This window comes from Passer domesticus, chromosome 4, assembly GCF_036417665.1.
Source record: "Passer domesticus isolate bPasDom1 chromosome 4, bPasDom1.hap1, whole genome shotgun sequence".
Taxonomy (NCBI): Eukaryota; Metazoa; Chordata; class Aves; order Passeriformes; family Passeridae; genus Passer; species Passer domesticus.
This window is the reverse complement of record NC_087477.1, coordinates 4,022,319-4,044,718: the sequence shown is the minus strand read 5'-3', so window position 1 is coordinate 4,044,718 and position 22,400 is coordinate 4,022,319. Positions and strand designations below refer to the sequence as shown.

General features: G+C 55.3%; 1 protein-coding gene and 2 long non-coding RNA genes across 3 annotated transcripts; all 3 read left to right on the top strand.

Moving 5' to 3' along the window:
- Positions 1-4,013: 4,013 nt before the first annotated feature.
- Positions 4,014-4,918, top strand: LOC135299903 (uncharacterized). Its single transcript, XR_010361741.1, has 3 exons — positions 4,014-4,197; positions 4,383-4,531; positions 4,789-4,918. It is a non-coding gene; the product is annotated as an uncharacterized LOC135299903 (long non-coding RNA).
- An 8,549-nt stretch (positions 4,919-13,467) lies between these two features.
- On the top strand, positions 13,468-17,516 carry LOC135299818 (uncharacterized). The gene is made up of 11 exons (XM_064419243.1): positions 13,468-14,153; positions 14,459-14,523; positions 14,626-14,958; positions 15,144-15,292; positions 15,550-15,697; positions 15,906-16,090; positions 16,173-16,310; positions 16,591-16,705; positions 16,877-17,014; positions 17,246-17,422; positions 17,502-17,516. The coding sequence occupies exons 1-11, from the start codon at positions 14,036-14,038 to the stop codon at positions 17,514-17,516; spliced, it is 1,581 nt and encodes a 526-aa protein (XP_064275313.1). The 5' UTR covers positions 13,468-14,035.
- Positions 17,517-18,208: 692 nt separating this feature from the next.
- Positions 18,209-19,108, top strand: LOC135299902 (uncharacterized). Its single transcript, XR_010361740.1, has 3 exons — positions 18,209-18,279; positions 18,554-18,610; positions 18,881-19,108. It is a non-coding gene; the product is annotated as an uncharacterized LOC135299902 (long non-coding RNA).
- Positions 19,109-22,400: the final 3,292 nt, after the last annotated feature.

The window sequence follows — 22,400 nt, the reverse complement described above, 5'->3', positions numbered from 1 at the left end:
GATAGTTCCCTTCTTCTGCAGTGCACAGGTGGGGTGGGAGGACCATCATCACACAGAGATACAGGAATTGAGCCTGCCAGGGATGCGACCCAACAAATATTGTTTCCAGCAGGCAGCTCTTGTGCCACTAGAATAATAAATTGTCCTGCTGGTATGCTTAGTACATGGAACAGGTCTCACAGAGCATCTGCTTCTGAGAATTGAATTTCATTCTTGGCTTATTCCAGGCCATCAGAAATAATAACCAATCAAGTTGGAGGGGAAGCCAGAAGCACAATCATCCTGTTAGGGTATATCATGCCCAATGTCATGACCGTGTGATGGCAACCCAGATATGAATGGAATCCTGACAGCACAACTACATCCTCTTGTGGGCTGAGGTACTCAGAATACTCAGCCATTTGTACTGGGAAATTTAGTAAAGTAAGTGTCCTTTGTAATACTACCAGGGGCCAGTGTAAGGTTTCTGAAGGTTTCTGAAACGCTTGCCTAAAGGCAGGCAATGCATCTGAAGAAACCTGTTACCATGCCTTGGGTACTCGACAAGAAGCGAAACAGAACGGGTCACACAATAGGCATTTAAAATTAAAACAAACAACTTTACATGAGCAAACAATGGCATAGCACGGGACCCATGTGTGAAATAATATAGTCTTTCACTCTGTGGTAAGAAAAATAAATGAACAATTGTTGCTTCTAAATCCAAGGTACTCTCTGAAAATGCTGGAGGTAAAAATACAGGCTAATAGATCCAAAAGTAAACAGCAATACTACCCGTTCATACAGCAAAGCCTAAAAGGCTGGGAGTCATGGATGCATTCCCAGACACCAAATCATAGGTCTAAAAAAGGCTTAAGGGGATGGTTTGGGTCTGAACTGGGAATATGAAATTCTATTGATCAAGAAGTCTTAATAAATGAAGCACTGTGAGTTTTTATATTGGACAGACACAAACTCCTCTCAGATCAGCCCTGCTAACACTTGCCCAGACCTACAGCCTGGCAGCTAACCTATTAACCACCCTGGCCAACAATACACAGCAGGATTGTTTCCAGCAGTTGTTGGCTTTATGGAAAAACTACAGGGCAACATTTCTTTAGCATTTCAATGTAGACAAGCTCAGCTGTGGCTATGGTCTGTAATCTCAGGAAAACTTAGAAAAAGGAGAGCTGGGGAAATTGCCAAGAGAATTAACTAAATCATGCCTAAAAATGAAACCACAAAGGAATTTGAAAAAGACTTCCACACTTGGTGGCAATTGGTCAGTTTCACACAGAATGAACAGAACCCTGCAGTCTTTTACATTAACTATTAAGAATGCAACAAAATACTGTGTAATTCCAATTTTGGCCCTTTGAGCTATAAGAACTCATGTAACTGTCACACCCATTCAGGATAATGTGTGGGCCATTTTCAACAAGAAAACTGGAAACTGGCAAACTCTTAGTATCAAAGCATGTGTGCCAAGGGATGCACTGAATTTTGTGTGCAAAAATGTAGGGCTTGACAGAGAGGATCAGTGTCTGCACACTGAGGGCAGCCCTTGTATTTGTGAAATGAGCCCAGTAACCCATGCACAGTCACAGGTATGTTATGTGGGAAGGGGATGTGCCTGGGTGAGATCTGCTTGCACAACTATTACAACAGATTCATTAAATGAAACTGCTAATGATAACGTCTCTATTTGTAACTCACAACCAAAAGTAGATGTTATTTGAGCTGCACCACACAATAACTTCTCTTGAGCTTATGCCGAATGCGTACGATGTGTATCACAAAGCACCCAAATTCCAAACTGGAAGGATCATTGATGTTCTAAAAGAAATGCTGCACCAGCCTAATATAGAATGGCTAGTGGCAGAAGTCAAAAATGCATCTCACAGAGCCTTATGGACACTCAAATTGCTATCAAAGAAATTATCTAAATCATCACCAAAATAGAGAAAGACAGAGAACATCATGAGTCAGATGTCTTCTTGTGATGGTCAAATCTGGAATCACCAACAGCTCCTCAGATTTTTAGCTTCCTCAGCAAAACAGTTCTAATTAAAAAAAAAAAAAATAACCCTCCTCTAAACCAATCATGAAGCTATGGATGTGGTAGAAAATTAAAAGAGCAGCATAACAGTACATATGTCCTGTGGACTGTGGAGGGAATCTTGCAAAAGAATTTGCATCAGAATAAAGAGAAAGGGAGGATGAAACAAGGCCTTTGTTTGACATAAGCACAAGCAATTCACATAAGCAAACAAGTACTTAGCACAGACACAGGGAAGTACTTAGCACCAGTTAGCATAAGAAAAACCTGGGGGCCTAACTTAACAGGAGAGGGACTTGAAAAAAGCTTTAGACACATTCCACACATTCTAGCAGAAGAAAGAAGGGCAAGTAGGGAATGAGCCCTGTGCAGGGAAGCCATGAGGAAGAAGTGCTGCTTTAGGTTATGGAGACCGCTCTGGCCAGCGCCTGGACATCAGCTTCAAGTACAGGAATCTGACAGAATGTATTTCTAACCCGCTGCCTATGCAATCACCTCAGCAGGGTAAAGATGGATGGTATTTTTGATACAATTCCTACATCAACCCACTGAAATTTATACATGGCAGAGAAGCATTTTGGTGGGTGCAGACCCCTGCCCTCCCGTCAGCTCAATAAAAGGGCTTTTGGTGGACAATGCATTTGTCTGCAGATTTCTTTGAATTAGGGAGACCCCTCGGGACTGCTGTATCCTGAGGGAACACCATGGGCCCTGACCTGTGCCTCAGCTTCCTGGACCGCTCTTGGCCAGCATCCTGACGTGGATGCAGGACAGCTGCCAGGCACTGCTGGGACCCAGAGGGACAGGACCGGCTGTCTCGTGCCCACGTAGCCCCCCTCACACAGCCAGGGCCACCCCGAAACCAGACAAAGGCTCACATGTCAGCAGAGAGGAGCAAGGAGCACTGGGCTCCTCTCAGGGGATCTCAGCATGGTGCTGCAGTGGGAGAGGCAGGCAGGCCACCCACTTTCAGGGCATCCCCTGCATCAACAGGGCGTGCATTTTGTCCTTTTCATCCCTCCACACCAGAACCAGGCCTGACATCTCCTCCTCTGCAGTTTTTCCACTTAGGACGTCATCTCACGCTTGGCCAGTGCATCAGATGAGGCCGCAATGGCTTCTGATACCACCTCCATGCCAACCACAGCTCCACTGTGTGCTGTTCCTCTTTCACAGGTTAACTTCGCATCAATTGACCAATCCATTGTTTCTCTCAAGGGTCACATTCCCACCAGTTCAACCATAAGGTTTCCTTCACTGTCTGTTCTTCATTATCTTGCTGACGTGCACAGCAGCGGATCAAATGTGGCAGGGCCTTAGACACGACTTCACTCCTGACACACAGACTCCTTGTGCCACTGCTGGCCTTCCGTGTGCTCAGCAGGATCTGTACCTGCACAGGGTTGTGGAACTGCACCTTCAGCACAGGGACCGTGCCAGCCTGACCTGCCCTCGTTCCTCTGGGTCTGTGCACAAAACACGGTGTGGCAGAGAATGGCAGCAGGGGCCTGTGTGTCCCAGGGCCCCGGATTTGTTCTGCTTCAGCTCCACAGGGATGCAGGCAAAGTGAAGAAGCCAAACTGTTTATTAATAGAAGGCGAAGCAAAGGAATGAGCTGGGTGGGGAAAAGGGGAAGGGCAGGATCTGAGGACTAGAGGGAAAGAGCCGTGAAAAGGGAGGGAGAGTGGAGGGAAAAAGAAGGGATGGGCAGAGTCTGAGGGCTGGAGGGAGGGAGCTATCTATAAGCAGGGAGAGGGCTGAAGCCATGCAAGTTTCCCACAGGCTTAGCTGTGCCAATCATCAGCCTGGAGCTCCAGCTGGTCTCTTCTGGTCTCAAGGCACTCTCATCTTCCATGGCATTTGCAGGTCTTCAACAAACACTGGTTCTTCTGAGCCAGTTCTTCAGCTCTCCCACTGACTATCTGTTGAACTAACATGTATGCCTGGGAAGGGCTGTCATCTCTCCTCTGGACACCTCAGGGACTGAAACGTGGGCACAGGATCTTCCCACATCACGGACTGAGGATGCAGTCATAACAAACACTGACAATGAAGAGATTGAGGCCTTGAAAAATACTGGAGCCATGCCCACTCCCCCTGAGATTTGTGCTTCCACTGTGGATTTTTTCCTGGAGAGTGCTGTTCCTTATCAGCAGCAGGTAAGCAGCCTGGGGCTAGGACTGGACGCCTCCCAGGGCCGTGTGTCCCCTCAAGCCTCGGTCACTGGGCCCCCTCAGCCTTTGAGGCGAGCAGAGTGTGGTGGGAAGGGAGGCACTTCTTGGGGGGAACCTGGGGAAGTTGCTCCCATACACAGCGCTCCAGGTCTTCCCCATGCCTCCTCCAGGTGCCAGCCATGGTGAAGAACATCCACCAGAGTCTCATGTCCCACGTCACTGTGGATGCCAGGCTGCACAGCGACATTGTGAGGCTGGCTGAGGAACACCCTGCAGACGTGGCGCTGACCCTCCTGCACTGTGCCCCAACGTGTGACAGGTACGGGGCCCACGTGCCTTGAGAGCTCAGGGCTCACCAGCCTTTAGGGCCCGTGGCCCATCACAGCCTGTCCAATGGGCTCTGCCAGACAGGCAGAGAGCTCCAGGACCCTGGGGCCCCTCTCTTTGCCCAGCCTGCTGCCAATGCTCCCTCCCTGCCCCTCAGGGCACCGGGGCTCAGTCACCTGTGCCCCCACAGCTGCACAGGGCATGGTACTGTGACTGAGATGCCTCTGACACAGAGCCCTGATCCCACAGAGCTGCTGCAATGATGTGGAGAGCCATAGGCACATCAGGACCAACAATGGAGAAGGTGCTGGCAACACTGCTCTGTGTGATGGAGCATTGGCCTGTGCACAGCACATGCACCTCCGATGGGGACAACAAGGACGTTTTTGCCCTGGCTGTGAGTTTCTGGAACTGGCCTTTACTTGCCACCCGCTTGCCTCTCCAGCAGCTCTCCATCCTCTCCCTGCCTCAGTCGCTGGGCTGAAACCTGAGCTAGGGCTCAGGGGACACCAGGCCCACTGCTCCCCCTGCATCTGCCCTTGGGCCCTGCCCCATGGACACCAGGGCACTGAGCGCTGTCTTGGGCTGCTTCTTCTGCAGGCAACTCTGGTGATCTGGGTCATTGTGCCTAAATGCCAGGAGGCCATGATCCTTCATTCCTCCCGCCTGTTTGTGGCTCTGCTCTTCCACGTTGTCAGCACCACCCAGCAGATGCCACCAGAGGAAGTTGAAAACTTCTGGAGAGCGTGCCAGGAGGAACACCACCTTCCCAGCAAGCCCAACAGGTCCCAGTCCTCCTGTCCTTCCCATGCCCTTGTGGCCAGTACCAGTGCTCCCAGTGTGACCTGGGCTTTGCTCTGCACACAGGTTTGCAGTGCAGGCCATGAAGGCTCTGCCCTGCCGACTGGAGTGTGACCAGGAGGTGATGGATATGGAGCGTAAGTGTGGCTGGGACACGCTGCTGTGTGCTCACACCCAGCACTATGCCGTGGGTCTGCTGGCCAGGTGAGACCCCCTTCTCCTCCACACTGCCCCCAGCATTTGTGCCCTGTGCCCGGGTGCCCCACACAGTCCCTGTGGTCATGGGCCAGAGGGCCTTGTCACCGAGGGACGGCCAAGGAGACTGGAAAAGGCTGGGAGAGGAGGGTGCCCCGAAGGGGCCACCTCCCACAGCGCTCACATCCTCTCCAGGGATGCTGGGCAAAGACCAGACCTCCGTGAGTCAGTCCTGGCAGAGGTTTGGTCCCCCCACCTCAGGCTCTTGGTGTCTTTTTTCCCCTTCCAGAGAGATGCGCCGTGGCTCCCTCTCCTTGTGTTCTGGGATTGCTCTTCGCCTGCTTGGGCTGCTCAGCAGGGAGGAGCCACGCTGGGATCTGCCCGGCCTAGCGTTCCTTGTGGAGGTGAGCCTGAAGGCCAGCGCTGCCTGGCTGAGCTGCCTCCCAGCTCTCTGCCCTCTCGTAGCCGCAGCTGCCTGGGACGGTGCCCGTGCCCTGTGCTGCTGCCTGGCCCAGCCCTGTGCGGTTCTGGGCTGCTGCTGGCTGGGTGCCCTGTCACTGCCCTGTGCCTTTCAGGTCCTCGAGTGCCTGGACTTGAGGGAATGTGCTGACAGCATCCTGGAGATCATGTCAAGGCACCTGAGGAATGAGTGCAGGGAGAGGCGTCGCCTGGCACTCAGAGGCCTCGTGGTGCTCAGCAAGGATCCCTCGATGGTGAGAAGGGGCAGCGGCTGAAGCTGCGCTGGGGAAAGCAGCCCCATGGGCTGGCAGGGCTGAGGCAGCTGAGGCAGCTGCTCCCAGCTCTCCTGCCTCACCGGCCCCACTGCTTTGGGGCAGGCCTTTGGCCTGTGGGCCCTGCAGCAGCAGGGTGGGGTCGCAGTGCCCGGGCGCTGTTGGCGGTGCAGCCGTCCATGGCTTCCCAGCACAGCCTTGTGTTCCACACAGGCCAGGAGAATGGGCACTCTGTCTCCAAGCCTTCTGGAGCTGCTGGGTGATGCAGACGGAGAGCTGGTCGGCATGACGCTCTCTGTGTTCACTAATTTGCTCAAGAGCAGAGACATGCTGGTATCCAGCACCACTGCCCCGAAGCTGGCTGAGGCTCTCCTGCTGCTCTTCGACCACGTAAGGCTTTGTATCCCCAGCCTGGGGCACTGGGTGCTGCCCAGAAACTTTGTGCACTGTGGTTTTTTGTACTCTTCAGGTGGGCCTGGAGTAGATGGCGCTGAGGTTTTTTCTTTCATTCAGGACAACAGCCACGTGCAGTTGCTTTCCCTTGACCTCTTCTTCAAGGTGATGGATTTGGTAGCAGAGGAGGGAAAAAAGCCTCTTAAGTCAGTGGTGTGCCAGAGCCTTCCTGCACTCTTCTTCCACTGCCATGATGAGAATCAGCGTGTGGCAGAGGTCAGGACTCGTGGGCTGCTAGTGTCCCCCTGGCAGGGGGCTGGGCTGCCGGCTGCCCTGCTCACATCCCGAGCTGCAGCCTCCTCCAGGCTGTGGCACAGGCATGTGAGTCCTGTGTCCTGGGCTGTGGGGCTATCTCTGGGTCTCTGCTGCTCTCCAGGCCTCTCAGGAAACGCTGCATTGTGCGGCGGGTTCCTGCAGAGGTGGGATCTCAAAGAGCTGGTGGAGACAGAGAAGCTGTTGGCCTTTGCCGAGGTCTTGGTAAGGACGACCGAGAATCCCCATCCTCAGTCTGGAGAAATCCCCTGAGCTTGGTGCTCAATGTGCGGGGCTGGCAGCTGTGCCCCCGCCCGCTGCTGCACCCAGAGGCAGCGCGGGCTCTTCTCCAGGCTGCTGTGGGCCCGAGCCGGGTGCCCATGGAGCCCCGGCGCGGCGGGGCTGCGGGGCGGCCCCGCGGCTCCCCGGGCAGCAGCCGGCCCTCTGCCCCCTGCGGAGCCCGGCGCCAGCGGCTGTTGGTCGCGCCTCAGGGTTGTGCGGGCAGGGGAGGCCGGGGCTGGGCGCAGGGAGTGCCCGCCACAGGGGCTGAGCCCGCGCCAAGCCTTCCCTGCTGCCGCTCTCTGCAGCTGGCAGAGGACACGAGCCGAGCGGCCGAGCAGCTGCGCCGGGCCCTGCGCTACCTGGAGAGCCCCCAGGAGCCCCTGCGAGAGGCGGCCATCAGGTTCATGGGTGAGCCCCGAGGCCGGGCTCCCTCCCCGGCCCGCCGCAGCTCGGCCCCAGCCCCGCCCGCTGCCCCGGCAGCGCCATCCGGGCCCGGCGCCGTGGAGCCCCGCCTGGCCCGGGCGCTGCTGCCGCCCTCTGGCAGCCGTGCCCTTGGGCGGCAGCGTGCGGCAAGGGCCCGGGCTGAGCCCTGCCGGGCCAGCAGGGCGTGTGGCCGCAGCGCTGGCAGCACCGCTGGCAGGGAGCTGTGCCGCTGCCGCCGTGACAGGCTCTGTGTTCACAGGGATGGCCGGGCGGCTCCTGAGGGGGCAGCCAGGAGAGCTCCTGATGATCTGCAGTGGTGAGTGAGGGCAGCGGGCTGACAGCGGGGCTGGCAGGGAGAGCTGCAGTGCCTGGGCAGGGAGCTGCCATCCCTGTCCCGGCTGTGGCGGCCTCGCTCCCTGTGTGGATGAGGGGTGGCGTGGGCAGAGCACAGAGAGATTTCAGGGATGGGGGGGGGGGGGGGGGGGGGGCAGATTCATGGCCAGCTGATCCAGTTGACACCCCCTCTCTTGTGGCTATGGCCAGAGCTGGGTGGGATGGCCCTGGCAGGATGGTCTCCTAGGATTCCCACAGATCCAGGCTCTGACTGTGGCTCTGTTCCTCTCCCTTCCAGCCCTTCAAGCCCTGAGGAGAGATGACAGCCCTTCCCAGAAAAACATAGTTGTTAAACAGATATTCAGTTGGAGAGTTACAGAACTGGCTCAGAAGAACCAGTGTTTGTTGAAGACCTGCAAATGCCATGGAAGATGAGAGTGCCTTGAGACCAGAAGAGACCAGCTGGAGCTCCAGGCACTGCTGATGATTGGCACAGCTAAGCCTGTGGGAAACTTGCATGGCTTCAGCCCTCTCCCTGCTTATAGATAGCTCCCTCCCTCCAGCCCTCAGACTCTGCCCATCCCTTCTTTTTCCCTCCACTCTCCCTCCCTTTTCACGGCTCTTTCCCTCTAGTCCTCAGATCCTGCCCTTCCCCTTTTCCCCACCCAGCTCATTCCTTTGCTTCGCCTTCTATTACTAAACAGTTTGGCTTCTTCACTTTGCCTGCATCCCTGTGGAGCTGCAGCAGAACAAATCCGGGGCCCTGGGACACACAGGCCCCTGCTGCCGTTCTCTGCCACGCCGTGTTTTGTGCACAGACCCAGAGGAACGAGGGCAGGTCAGGCTGGCACGGTCCCTGTGCTGAAGGTGCAGTTCCACAACCCTGTGCAGTTACAGATCTTGCTGAGCATCCTGGAGCCCCTGGATTTTGGAAGAGCCAGCCTGAGGATGCTCTGAACCCAGCTGTGAGGGATTCCATGGCAAGCATCCATGGAGGGCAAAGGAGCTTGGAATGCTGGCAGTTTTCAAGAACAGCTTCCTGAAAGCACAGCAGTGCTCCATGCCTGCACAGGATGAGGAGGAGGGCAGAACCAGAGACCATCCAGGCTCAACAGGGAGCTTTGGGTGTGCCTGAGAGAAAATGAAGCAGCAGCATGGTGCCCGAGACTCGGACACGCGACCGTGCCGGTGCCTGGAGCGCTGCCAGGTAGTGCCGGGATCCCGGCTGTGGTTCTGGTCCCCACAAGTGAGGAATGGCAGCCCCAGGCTCAGCCCCAGGCAGAAAGCCAACCAGGTGAGAGCAGAGGGAGGGCACCCTCCCAGTCTCTCTTGGCCATGGTCACAAAACAGCCCCTGCTGCTTCTTCCTCCGCCCGTGTTTGGGGTGTGCTGGTGGCAGAGCCAGCCAGCTTGTGCTCTGCGTTCCAAAGCCTGTTGGGCGCGGGCAAGAAAAGCGCAGTGTGCACAGCAGAGAGTCCTGGAAGGTGCTGGCAAGAACTTCTAAATATAGGCTCTTTCAGTCTAAACATGTGGTTTTCTTTACTAAGAAAGAGCTCCTCTGGCTCTGTCAGTGCTTCTTTTGCTCTCTTTGGACTGTCTAATGCTTAGCCAGGAACTTCCACCAATTCCAGGGTCTGCAGTGACAATAGGGATTGAGCAGTTCGAATGGTGGCAATGGAAGGACAAATTAGAGTCCAATGCCTCCTTTGATGCTGTCACGTTTGCTCAGCAATTGACAACATGAGGAAAATTCGAGTTTTCTTCTCAGCTTGGAGAATGCCAGAGCAGTTTGTGTTGCAAAGTATCGTAAGGATCATCCAGTTCCCACCACCCTGCCATGGGCACAGGTGCTATGCAGGCACAGCTGTCACTAGAACTGGAAGAACACTTTTCCATGTTTGCCTTTTCCTCTCCTGGATTTCAAGCTGACATGAAAAACTCAGCTGGTTACAGCTGAATTGTGTAGCTCACAGGACTTGGAATGGGAGTCTCCAGTGGTCCATTCAGCCTTTGTTGGAGCATCCAGATGGAGCTCAGCCCTGTGCAGCCCAGGCACAGGCCCCAGGCCGGTCCATTTCAGCATCCCAAAGTTTTTGTGCCTTCCTGAGCACCCTGAGGCTCCTGAATGCAATCTTGAATTCCCAGTCAGTGCTGTGCAGGACATGAGAACACAGGAATGAGCCTGTTTGCCTCATTCTTGGGTTTGCTGCTCCTGCCTAAAATAATCATCAGGAGTATGTACCAATGTAAAAGTTATAGCTGAGCACCAGGGACTTTTTCTGTAGTGTTTAAAACTAAAAACCTTGTGCAACTGTTCAGAGACTCTAAAATGCAGGGTGAAAATGACAGCTTTAGTATTTAACATGGGATTTTTCTGGTCAAGGATTTGAATGCTAAGGCAGAAATTACAAAACTGTTAAAAGGTTGTTTTCATTGGCAACCCCTTTTAAATGGCATCAGCACAATTACAGGGAACAGGGTATGACACCAGGGACCGTACTTGGCACTTCATGGCTTAAATGTTTTGCCTGGCTTCACACAGGAGTTCAAGTTTTCCCAGGGCTTTGATCGACTGGTCATTGCGGGTCACTTTCAGGAAATGCAAAAGAATGTAACAGCAGAACTTCTGCAGCATGTGCCCTAGGGCATAGGGAGAGAACTGTCACTGTGTGCTGAAAGATGAGTCGACGAGGCAAATGTCCAGTCTGGATGAGCAACAAGGTTTTGAAGGAACTTAGAAATAAAAAAAAAGATGTATCGTCTTTTAAAGGAGGGGCTGATTTCTCAGGAAGTATTTAAGGGAGCTGCTAGTGCATGTAGGAAAAAAAATAGGGTGGCCAGAGCTCAGTTTGAACTTAACTTGGCAACTTCTGTTAAAAAGAATAAAAAAAGTTTTTGCAAATATATTAATGGTAAAAGGAAGGGTATATCCGACCTCTGTTCCTTATTGAATGAGGCAGGCAACCTAGTGACTAAAGATGAGGAAAAGGCAGAAATGCTTAATGCCTTCTTCGCCTCAGTCTGTGGTGGTAAGACAGCTTGTCCTCAGGGGTTGGTAGGTGGTGCCAGGGAGCAGAATGGTCCTCTTGTTATCCAAGAAGAGGCAGCCAGAGAACTGATGGGACACTTGGATATTCATTAATCAATGGGGCCAGATGGGATCCATGCCAGGGTGATGAGGGAGCTGGAAGATGAGCTTGCGAAGCCGCTCTCCATCATTTATCCAGAGTCGTGGCTCACTGGCGAGGTTCCAGATGATTGGAAGCTGGCCAATGGGACACCTGCTTACAAAAAAGGTAGGAAGGAGGATCCTGGCAATTACAGGCCAGTTAGCCTGACCTCAGTAACAGGTAAGATGATGGAACAGTTCACGCTGAGTGCTATCACACAGCACTTACAGCATGGCCAGGGTATCAGAGCCAGTCAGCAGGGGTTACAAAGGGTAGGCCACGTGTGACCAGCCTGGTCTCCTTCTGTGACCAGGTGACCTGCCTGGTGGACGCAGGAAAGGCTGTGCATGTTGTCTATTTAGACTTCAGCAAGGCCTTTGATACTGTCTCCCACAGCACACTCCTGGAGAAGCTGGCAGCCCACGGCTTGGGCGGGAGCACTCTTGGCTGGGTTAGGAACTGGCTGGATGGCTGGGCCCAGAGAGTGATGGTGAATGGTGCTGCATCCAGCTGGCGGCCAGTCACCAGTGCTGTCCCTCAGGGCTCTGTGCTGGGACCAGTTCTATTTCATATTTTTATAGACGACATGGATGAGGGCATCGAGTCCTTCATTAGTAAATTTGCAGCTGACACTAAGCTGGGAGCTTGTGTTGATCTCCTGGAAGGAAGGAGGGCTCTGCAGAGAGACTTGGATCCGTTGGATGGATGGGCAGAGTCCAGCAGCATGAAGTTTAATAAGTCCAAGTGCCGAGTTCTACGTTTTGGCCACAAAAATCCCCTACAATGTAACAAGCTGGGGACAGTGTGGCTGGACAGTGTTCAGGTGGAAAGGGACCTGGGGGTGCTGGTTGACAGCCGGTTGAATATGAGCCAGCAATGTGCCTTGGTGGCCAAGAAGGCCAATGGCATCCCGGCCTGCAGTAGGAATTGTGTGGCCAGCAGGAGCAGGGAGGTCATTGTTGCCCTGTACTCGGCGCTGGTGAGACCGCACCTTGAGTACTGTGTCCAGTTCTGGGCCCCTCAGTTTAGGAAGGATGTTGAGATGCTTGAGCACGTTCAGAGGAGAGCAACGAGGCTGGTGAGGGGCTTGGAACACAAGCCCTATGAGGAATGTTTGAAGGAACTGGGGTTGTTTAGCCTGGAGAAACGGAGGCTTAGAGGTGACCCTATTGCTCTCTACAACTTCCTGAAGGGAGGTTGTAGACAGGTGGGGGTCGGTCTCTTCCACCGGGCAGTGACTGACAGAACAAGAGGACACAGTCTCAAGATACGTCAGGGAAGGTATAGGTTGGATATTAGGAAAAAAATTTTCACCAAAAGAATAATAAAGTACTGGAATGTTCTTCCCAGGGAGGTGGTGGAATCAGAATCTTTGAATGTGTTTTAAAAAAGGTGGAATATGGCATTTGGTGCTATAGTCTAATTGAAGTGTTGGGGCATAGGTTGGACTTGATGATCCTAGACATGTCTTAAAACCTCATTATTCTGTGGTTCTCTGAAAACCTTGAAAATGATCAGCGGGCTCTGGAAAACTTTTTTAAAAAATCAGAAATGGATGTAGCTCTGTGAATTTTCAGGCACAGCTCTTTGGGTCTGGAGGAAATATTTGCTTTGCATCAGCTAAGACATAGACAGACACACAGCAAATGGAGCACTGAACATCACAGACTGGGCTAGTGTTTTTCCCAGAAGAACTGACAGAAGATCACAATGAAACACGACAGTGTCCCTGAACAATCCAATTGTCCAGGGAAACTCAGCAGCTGATGGTGTTGTGGTGCTACTGCCAATCCCTTCCATGAGCAAATCATTTCAGGACTGACTAACAGCCTCTGCCTTCTCACAGACACCAGGTGTTGCAGCAGTGCTCCGGGTGCTGCTGCCAACAGCCCCTGCAGGGAGGAGCACAGCCCCCAGTACACGTGGGCTTTGGCTCCCTGTGGCACAGAAGCCCCCCGGGGCACAGGTCTCTGGGGCAGGAGAGGGGCAGCAGCGCTGCCAGGGCTCGGGGGGTGGCAGCTCTGCTTGGGCGGGGACTCTGCCACAGCTGCTGATGTCAGCGCTGCCCGGGCCCCAGGGCTCAGAGCAGCATTGGTGCCCTGGCCCACACATTCCCTGTGCCTGTCACAGCCGCGGGTTTAGGATGGCCAGCAGCCGGGACATGTCCCAAGGAGGCCATGCCAGCTTCCGTGGAAGGCCTCATGCCCTTGCCAGCGCGGCTGCCTCGGCAGCCCTGGGGGCTCCTTCTGCTGCCCTGAGCCCGCAGAGCAGGGCAACGTTTGCTGATGGGCTGAGCCCTTCCTAAAGATCCTGTCGGGCTGCCTTAGACACTTGGGGCCAGGGATTCCTGCCAACCAGGGCTACTTTGGGTGGGCTGGGGGCGGCCCCAGGGCAGGTGTCAGTGTGTGCAAGGGCCCTTTGTGACACGCTGCAGCATGGTCACTGTGGCATGGAATGGAGGAGTGTGTCCTTTGTGACACGTGGTGACATAGGAGCTGGCAGTGACAAGAACACTCCACAGCGCTCAGAGCAGGCGACGGGACAGGACGGGGCAGAGCGGTGCTGTGAGGAGCCCCCGCACAGCGCACTCGTTCCTGCCTGACCCGGAGCTTTTCTGAGGTGTTGTTCCTGAAGCTGACCTCGAAGCCAGACTGTGGGACTTGCTGACCTGAGTCATTTACCAGGAATCTCCTGTCATTGTGGCAGGAGCTCCCAAGACTAGAGTGCAGGACTTGCTGTCCTGCAGCTATCCTGAGACCTCTCTGTCTCAGAAATCTTCAAGGCACAACTGAAATTGCTGACTTGGCAATATCCTGAGGCATCTCTCTAGAAGGTGCCTTCAAGGCTGGAAGGTGGAATGGCAGGCAGATTTTTCAGCCTGTTCAAATGCTTCCGGGGGAAAAATAAGAAAGGCCCTGGAGCTGCTGCAGGAGAGCAACTTGAAGAGCCAGAGCAGATCCAGACACTGCAGGAGGGTGAGTGGCAGAGCTGGGCCATAGGACTGGAGCCTGCAGCCAGCCTGGCCCCATTCCATCCCATCCCATCCCGTCCCGTCCCGTCCCGTCCCGTCCCGTCCCGTCCCGTCCCGTCCCGTCCCCATCCCCTGGGGCCATGCCCATGGAGAGGACGGAAGAGGGCCCAGGCAGACACCCCGCAGTGGCCGTGCTCCATCCCCCTGGGGCATCCCGGGGCTGTCCCTGCCTGGGGAGCACAGGGCTGGGCTGTGTTCTCCGGCCTCTCCCGCAGCCCCTCAGCTCTGGCTGCGCTCGCTCTTTGCCAGATGCAGCCGTGGAGCGCACACAAGAGCAGCAATCCAGCCATGGCCGCTTCCGCAGAACAGCGCAGGTACCTGCAGCTATGCCCACCTGGGCTGGGCCTGCTGTACCTGCTCAGCTGAGCACTACGCTTGGAGCATCCCTGGCTTCCCTGTCCTTTATTCTTTGGCAGACGTTCCGAAAATTCCCGCGCATTCGGCGTAGAGAGACCAACACCACAGCAGCTGAGGGCCCAGCTGAGCCTGACTCGGGGCTGACCCAGCTCCAGGCAGAGCCTGATGTCAGCCCAGACTTGGCTGGGCTCTCACAAGACTTGGACACCTCAGGGACTGAAACGTGGGCACAGGATCTTCCCACATCAGGGACTGAGGATGCAGTCATAACAAACACTGACAATGAAGAGACTGAGGCCTTGAAAAATACTGGAGCCATGCCCACTCCCCCTGAGATTTGTGCTTCCACTGTGGATTTTTTCCTGGAGAGTGCTGTTCCTTATCAGCAGCAGGTAAGCAGCCTGGGGCTAGGACTGGAGGCCTCCCAGGGCCGTGTGTCCCCTCAAGCCTCGGTCACTGGGCCCCCTCAGCCTTTGAGGCCAGTAGATTGTGACGGGAAGGGAGGCACTTCTTGGGGGGAACCTGGGGAAGTTGCTCCCATACACAGCGCTCCAGGTCTTCCCCATGCCTCCTCCAGGTGCCAGCCATGGTGAAGAACATCCACCAGAGTCTCATGTCCCACGTCACTGTGGATGCCAGGCTGCACAGCGACATTGTGAGGCTGGCTGAGGAACACCCTGCAGACGTGGCGCTGACCCTCCTGCACTGTGCCCCAACGTGTGACAGGTACGGGGCCCACGTGCCTTGAGAGCTCAGGGCTCACCAGCCTTTAGGGCCCGTGGCCCATCACAGCCTGTCCAATGGGCTCTGCCAGACAGGCAGAGAGCTCCAGGACCCTCGGGCCCCTCTGTTTGCCCAGCCTGCTGCCAATGCTCCCTCCCTGCCCCTCAGGGCACCGGGGCTCAGTCACCTGTGCCCCCACAGCTGCACAGGGCATGGTACTGTGACTGAGATGCCTCTGACACAGAGCTCTGATCCTACAGAGCTGCTGCAATGATGTGGAGAGCCATAGGCACATCAGGACCAGCAATGGAGAAGGTGCTGGCAACACTGCTCTGTGTGATGGAGCATTGGCCTGTGCACAGCACATGCACCTCCGATGGGGACAACAAGGACGTTTTTGCCCTGGCTGTGAGTTTCTGGAACTGGCCTTTGCTTGCCACCCGGTTGCCTCTCCAGCAGCTCTCCATCCTCTCCCTGCCTCAGTCGCTGGGATGAAACTTGGGCTAGGGGCAGACTCAGGGGACACCAGGCCCACTGCTCCCCCTGCATCTGCCCTTGGGCCCTGCCCCATGGACACCAGGGCACTGAGCGCTGTCTTGGGCTGCTTCTTCTGCAGGCAACTCTGGTGATCTGGGTCATTGTGCCTAAATGCCAGGAGGCCATGATCCTTCATTCCTCCCGCCTGTTTGTGGCTCTGCTCTTCCATGTTGTCATCACCACCCAGCAGATGCCACCAGAGGAAGTTGAAAACTTCTGGAGAGCGTGCCAGGAGGAACACCACCTTCCCAGCAAGCCCAACAGGTCCCAGTCCTCCTGTCCTTCCCATGCCCTTGTGGCCAGTGCCAGTGCTCCCAGTGTGACCTGGGCTTTGCTCTGCACACAGGTTTGCAGTGCAGGCCATGAAGGCTCTGCTCTGCCGACTGGAGTGTGACCAGGAGGTGATGGATATGGAGCGTAAGTGTGGCTGGGACACGCTGCTGTGTGCTCACACCCAGCACTATGCTGTGGGTCTGCTGGCCAGGTGAGACCCCCTTCTCCTCCACACTGCCCCCAGCATTTGTGCCCTGTGCCCGGGTGCCCCACACAGTCCCTGTGGTCATGGGCCAGAGGGCCTTGTCACCGAGGGATGGCCAAGGAGACTGGAAAAGGCTGGGAGAGGAGGGTGCCCCGAAGGGGCCACCTCCCACAGCGCTCACATCCTCTCCAGGGATGCTGGGCAAAGACCAGACCTCCGTGAGTCAGTCCTGGCAGAGGTTTGGTCCCCCCACCTCAGGCTCTTGGTGTCTTTTTTCCCCTTCCAGAGAGATGCGCCGTGGCTCCCTCTCCTTGTGTTCTGGGATTGCTCTTCGCCTGCTTGGGCTGCTCAGCAGGGAGGAGCCACGCTGGGATCTGCCCGGCCTAGCGTTCCTTGTGGAGGTGAGCCTGAAGGCCAGCGCTGCCTGGCTGAGCTGCCTCCCAGCTCTCTGCCCTCTCGTAGCCGCAGCTGCCTGGGACGGTGCCCGTGCCCTGTGCTGCTGCCTGGCCCAGCCCTGTGCGGTTCTGGGCTGCTGCTGGCTGGGTGCCCTGTCACTGCCCTGTGCCTTTCAGGTCCTCGAGTGCCTGGACTTGAGGGAATGTGCTGACAGCATCCTGGAGATCATGTCAAGGCACCTGAGGAATGAGTGCAGGGAGAGGCGTCGCCTGGCACTCAGAGGCCTCGTGGTGCTCAGCAAGGATCCCTCGATGGTGAGAAGGGGCAGCGGCTGAAGCTGCGCTGGGGAAAGCAGCCCCATGGGCTGGCAGGGCTGAGGCAGCTGAGGCAGCTGCTCCCAGCTCTCCTGCCTCACCGGCCCCACTGCTTTGGGGCAGGCCTTTGGCCTGTGGGCCCTGCAGCAGCAGGGTGGGGTCGCAGTGCCCGGGCGCTGTTGGCGGTGCAGCCGTCCATGGCTTCCCAGCACAGCCTTGTGTTCCACACAGGCCAGGAGAATGGGCACTCTGTCTCCAAGCCTTCTGGAGCTGCTGGGTGATGCAGACGGAGAGCTGGTCGGCATGACGCTCTCTGTGTTCACTAATTTGCTCAAGAGCAGAGACATGCTGGTATCCAGCACCACTGCCCCGAAGCTGGCTGAGGCTCTCCTGCTGCTCTTCGACCACGTAAGGCTTTGTATCCCCAGCCTGGGGCACTGGGTGCTGCCCAGAAACTTTGTGCACTGTGGTTTTTTGTACTCTTCAGGTGGGCCTGGAGTAGATGGCGCTGAGGTTTTTTCTTTCATTCAGGACAACAGCCACGTGCAGTTGCTTTCCCTTGACCTCTTCTTCAAGGTGATGGATTTGGTAGCAGAGGAGGGAAAAAAGCCTCTTAAGTCAGTGGTGTGCCAGAGCCTTCCTGCACTCTTCTTCCACTGCCATGATGAGAATCAGCGTGTGGCAGAGGTCAGGACTCGTGGGCTGCTAGTGTCCCCCTGGCAGGGGGCTGGGCTGCCGGCTGCCCTGCTCACATCCCGAGCTGCAGCCTCCTCCAGGCTGTGGCACAGGCATGTGAGTCCTGTGTCCTGGGCTGTGGGGCTATCTCTGGGTCTCTGCTGCTCTCCAGGCCTCTCAGGAAACGCTGCATTGTGCGGCCGGGTTCCTGCAGAGGAGGGATCTCAAAGAGCTGGTGGAGGCAGAGAAGCTGTTGGCCTTTGCCAAGGTCTTGGTAAGAACAGCTTTAAGAACCGGCGGGGCTGCGGGGCGGCCCCGCGGCTCCCCGGGCAGCAGCCGGCCCTCTGCCCCCTGCGGAGCCCGGCGCCAGCGGCTGCTGGCCGCGCCTCAGGGCTGTGCGGGCAGGGGAGGCCGGGGCTGGGCGCAGGGAGTGCCCGCCACAGGGGCTGAGCCCGCGCCAAGCCTTCCCTGCTGCCGCTCTCTGCAGCTGGCAGAGGACACGAGCCGAGCGGCCGAGCAGCTGCGCCGGGCCCTGCGCTACCTGGAGAGCCCCCAGGAGCCCCTGCGAGAGGCGGCCATCAGGTTCATGGGTGAGCCCCGAGGCCGGGCTCCCTCCCCGGCCCGCCGCAGCTCGGCCCCAGCCCCGCCCGCTGCCCCGGCAGCGCCATCCGGGCCCGGCGCCGTGGAGCCCCGCCTGGCCCGGGCGCTGCTGCCGCCCTCTGGCAGCCGTGCCCTTGGGCGGCAGCGTGCGGCAAGGGCCCGGGCTGAGCCCTGCCGGGCCAGCAGGGCGTGTGGCCGCAGCGCTGGCAGCGCCGCTGGCAGGGAGCTGTGCCGCTGCCGCCGTGACAGGCTCTGTGTTCACAGGGATGGCCGGGCGGCACCTGAGGGGGCAGCCAAGAGAGCTCCTGATGATCTGCAGTGGTGAGTGAGGGCAGTGGGCTGACACCAGGGACTGGCAGGGAGAGTTACAAGCCCTGCCCCGGCTGTGCAGGGCTCTGCTCCCGTGGCTGAACGCACAGAGGTTTCAGGGCCATGTGGGGCATTCCTGGCCTGCCGCTTTGGGCTGATCCCCTTGGTCCCTGCTCCCTCCTGGCCATGGCAAGAGCCGGCTGGGATGGCCCTGGCAGGGGGCTCTCCTCGTCTCTGTGCAGATCCAGGACCTGACCGTGGCTCTGTTCCTCTCTCATGCAGCCCTTGAACACCTGACCGAGGATATGAGCAGTGCCGTGTCAGAGGTGGCACTTCAAACACTGCATGTCCTCCGGGCAATTCAGCGTGGGCACTATTCCATCTTCCAGAGGCTGCAAGATCAGCTGCGCAGGGCATGGAAGAGTCGGCCTCGTCTGTCAGGGCTCGGCTGGCTGCATTGCCGGAGCTCTGAGGAGAACTGATGGGCAAGGCACACTTGGTGGGGGCAATCCTAGCCAGTGGGAATTTTCCTTTATCTTTTAAGATTTTTCTTTTTTTTTTTTTCCTCTTTTGAATTTCTGTAAATATAGAATGTGTTATAATACACAGACTCCCAGGAGCTTTTCTTTGCTGCCCAGGATCTGCAGGGCAAGAAAGAGGAAACGGTGAAAAAGATGCTTGTGCTCAGCAGCAGAGCAAGCTGAGGGGTCCCTGAAGGGGGAAAATGGTGCTTGCACTCAGCCAGCTGCCCAGGCGTGCAGTGCTGCAGGGACAATGGCCAGAAGCCCCTTGGCCTGTGGTGGTTCTGCTGAAGCCTTTGTGCTGCCGACAGAGCGGGTGGGCAGGGCCGGAGCTGTGGGGATCCCTGCGGGAGCGGTGCCTGGAGATGGCCACAAGGCCTGTGGCAGGCAGGAAGCGCCATCCGTGTCCTCCTGGCCATGTGCTGCTGGCTGCATTGCTGAGGGCTCCCAGGTGCCTCTGGCTGGGGCTCCTCTGGAGCTCCTGTGGGGCTGCGGCGCTGCTGCCGGGCAGCTTGGCCGGGCTGGGGGAGAGCCTGAGGGGCTGGGGCACTGGGAAGCCCTGAGCAATTGGGTGTCAGAGGCCATGAGCAGCCCCCTGGCATCTGCCTTGTTCCTGACGGAGTTGACTTACAAGACAGGTCCTGGGCACTCTGTAACTCACTGCATCAGTGCTGTTGGAACCCGAAATGTAGGGAATTCTCAGACCTTTGGTCTTGTAAGCAAAGCTTAAAATTTAAGACAGGATTTGATCTGAGACCTTGGAAAAGGTTTCCAAATTTAGTAGCTGGAAGCGAGAATGTGGATTTAGAGTTCATAGCAGTGACACATGAAGCTAAGTGGAGGAAAGTTTAAAGTTTTAGACTTTAAGATGTAGAAAAAATAAAAGTAGTTACAAAAGTAAACAAGAAGTGGAGAATGCAGTGCTGTAGGTTTGTTTGCCATAACATGATTGGCTAAGGAAGCTTACAGTGTAGCATGAGTCCCTAAAGCGAAATGTTGAAGGATTGGGTCCAAAACAAAATATCCTTGTTGGCAGTGTTTTATTGGCCAATAAATCCTTAAAAGGTCTTGTAATTAGAAGTCTTGTGATCTTGTGAGCCATGCGGTAGAGATGTGAGCCAAACTCACCCTTCCTGTCTGTGTCAAAAATAAAAAAAAGAAATGGCATCATCTAAAAAACTCAGAGATCCGGTCTCTAACTCGTTCCAAACTTCTTCAAATCCCCCTAAGTGTGATGTAGCTACAAATAGATGACAAGGACTCTTGATGCTGGCTGTTTGACTCCAAACCAGCTGCTTAAGAAACTGTCACATAACCCTGTGTAATTATGTGGCAGAAATGTGTCATTTTAAGAAACTTTCCCAACTGACTTGAATAGAGGTTTGTTTGTAGGGTATTTTAAGGGAAGCCCTCGCAGCAGAGGTCTGGCCTTTGGCCGAGCTGTGTCCCCTGCTGGTTGTGAAGTGTGCCATCACCTCCAGGTGTTTCTGGGCTAAAAATATAATCAAGTCACTTGGACTTGCACTTTTTGGCCTATGAAAGGTGGACTGACTTTTGGGGCAAATTTGGAGACCTCATCTATGGGTGGATGGACCACCTAGGATTTTCCCAATTGCTGGGAATGGTTCTCCAGGTCCTTGGTGCAAAACAGGGCCCCCCAGGAACTGAGGATCTACAAGATGATAAACAATTCAGGCAATTGTGATGCATCTTTCTAAATCACTCTCCTTTCTCTCTTACAGTACTGATTGAGGTGCACTGCCTTGCTTGTTTTTGCTTCTCACTAAAACCAAGCACACATTTTTATTGAATGTATCATCTTTCACTGTGGTTCCTTAATATTCACAGTAAAATAAGAACATGATTTCCAGTGAGGTGTCCTTTAAATGGCCTCTGTCAATTGGCAGAACAACAGGAGGCTCCTGAGGGGCTGGAGCACTGGGAAGCCCTGAGGAATTGGGTGTCGGAGGCCACAAGCAGCCCCCAGGCAGCTGCCTTGTTCCTGACACCCGGTTGCTCTGGCGCTTCCCCACAGCGTCTGCCAGGCCTGCGGCAGAAGCCCTCGAGGCCAGGCCTCATCAGGAGGCTGGGGACAGCCCTGAGGTGCTCAGGCTGGGCTGGCTGGGGACAGGGAGGGCAAAGCTCCCCTGCTGGGGCAAGGGACGAGGTGCTGGGAAGTCAGATAACCTGAGATTTTACCCCCCAAGTGTTCTTTCTTTCTTTCCCCTAACATTTATCTCAGGTTTGGTCCCATAATGATCTCTATGTGCCCTCTAGAAATTACTCAGACTTTTCCTCAAAAGTAATTTTGTCCCCTAGAGATCACCTCATTCCCAGCCTCGCTGGGAATTTTTTTCCAGCAATAGGATGATATCTTTTGGATGCTCGGAGCACCTTAAGCGCTCAGACAATTTTCTAGTTTGTGGGAAAGCCCCTAAGAACCCTTTTGTGTTATATGAAAGAGTGTGAATGTGTGGAACTGCATTTCCATTGTCACCTGGAGGGGCTTGGCAGGTGAAGGACAAGGAAGAAGTAGATGGTGAGAAAGGCCAGAGTGACTCTGACATGAATGAGATTTACAACCTGACAGGAACCAAGCACAGTAGCTCTACCTGCATTTCCACTTTCCGATGACAGGAGTGGCAGGGAAAGCAAAGTGGCTGATGCCCTATGCTCCTTGTAACCCTCTGATCCCTTGTTTGTTGTGTAGGGGGCGTAGAGATTGTAGTCCTTGTAGTGGCCCAAACAATTGGCCCATAGAAGAGAGCAATAGCGTACTTCTCAAAACAACTGGATGAAGTGAGTAGGGGACAGCCTGACTGTGAGCAGTTGCTGCTCTTGTTTCAAACATCCAAGAAGCCTGAGAATTCACTCTAGGCCAACAAATAATTGTATTTATCTCACATTCAGTAGCAGCACTTCTTGAGCAAAAGGGTGGGCGAGCGTTGGCTTTCACCCTCCAGATTGCTTAAACATCAGGCAGTTTTGGTGGAACAATGTGGTATTACCAAACTAATCTCTTCTCTAGTTAATCCAGCAGCATTCCTGGCCACTCACCAGACAGACAAGGAACCTTTGTAGCATGACTTATCAAAACCATGAAGTCCACTTTATTCCAGCTGCCCAGATCTTAAAGAAAGCCCAAATCCAGGAGCAGAATCTCAGTACAAAGATGGGAGTGGCTTTGTAAGAGCAGATCAGTGAAAATGGGGATATACAATTAGCATGGAGCAATAGGGGATAGAAGCCCTAGACAAGTCAGCTCAGAAGGCAGAGAAAAT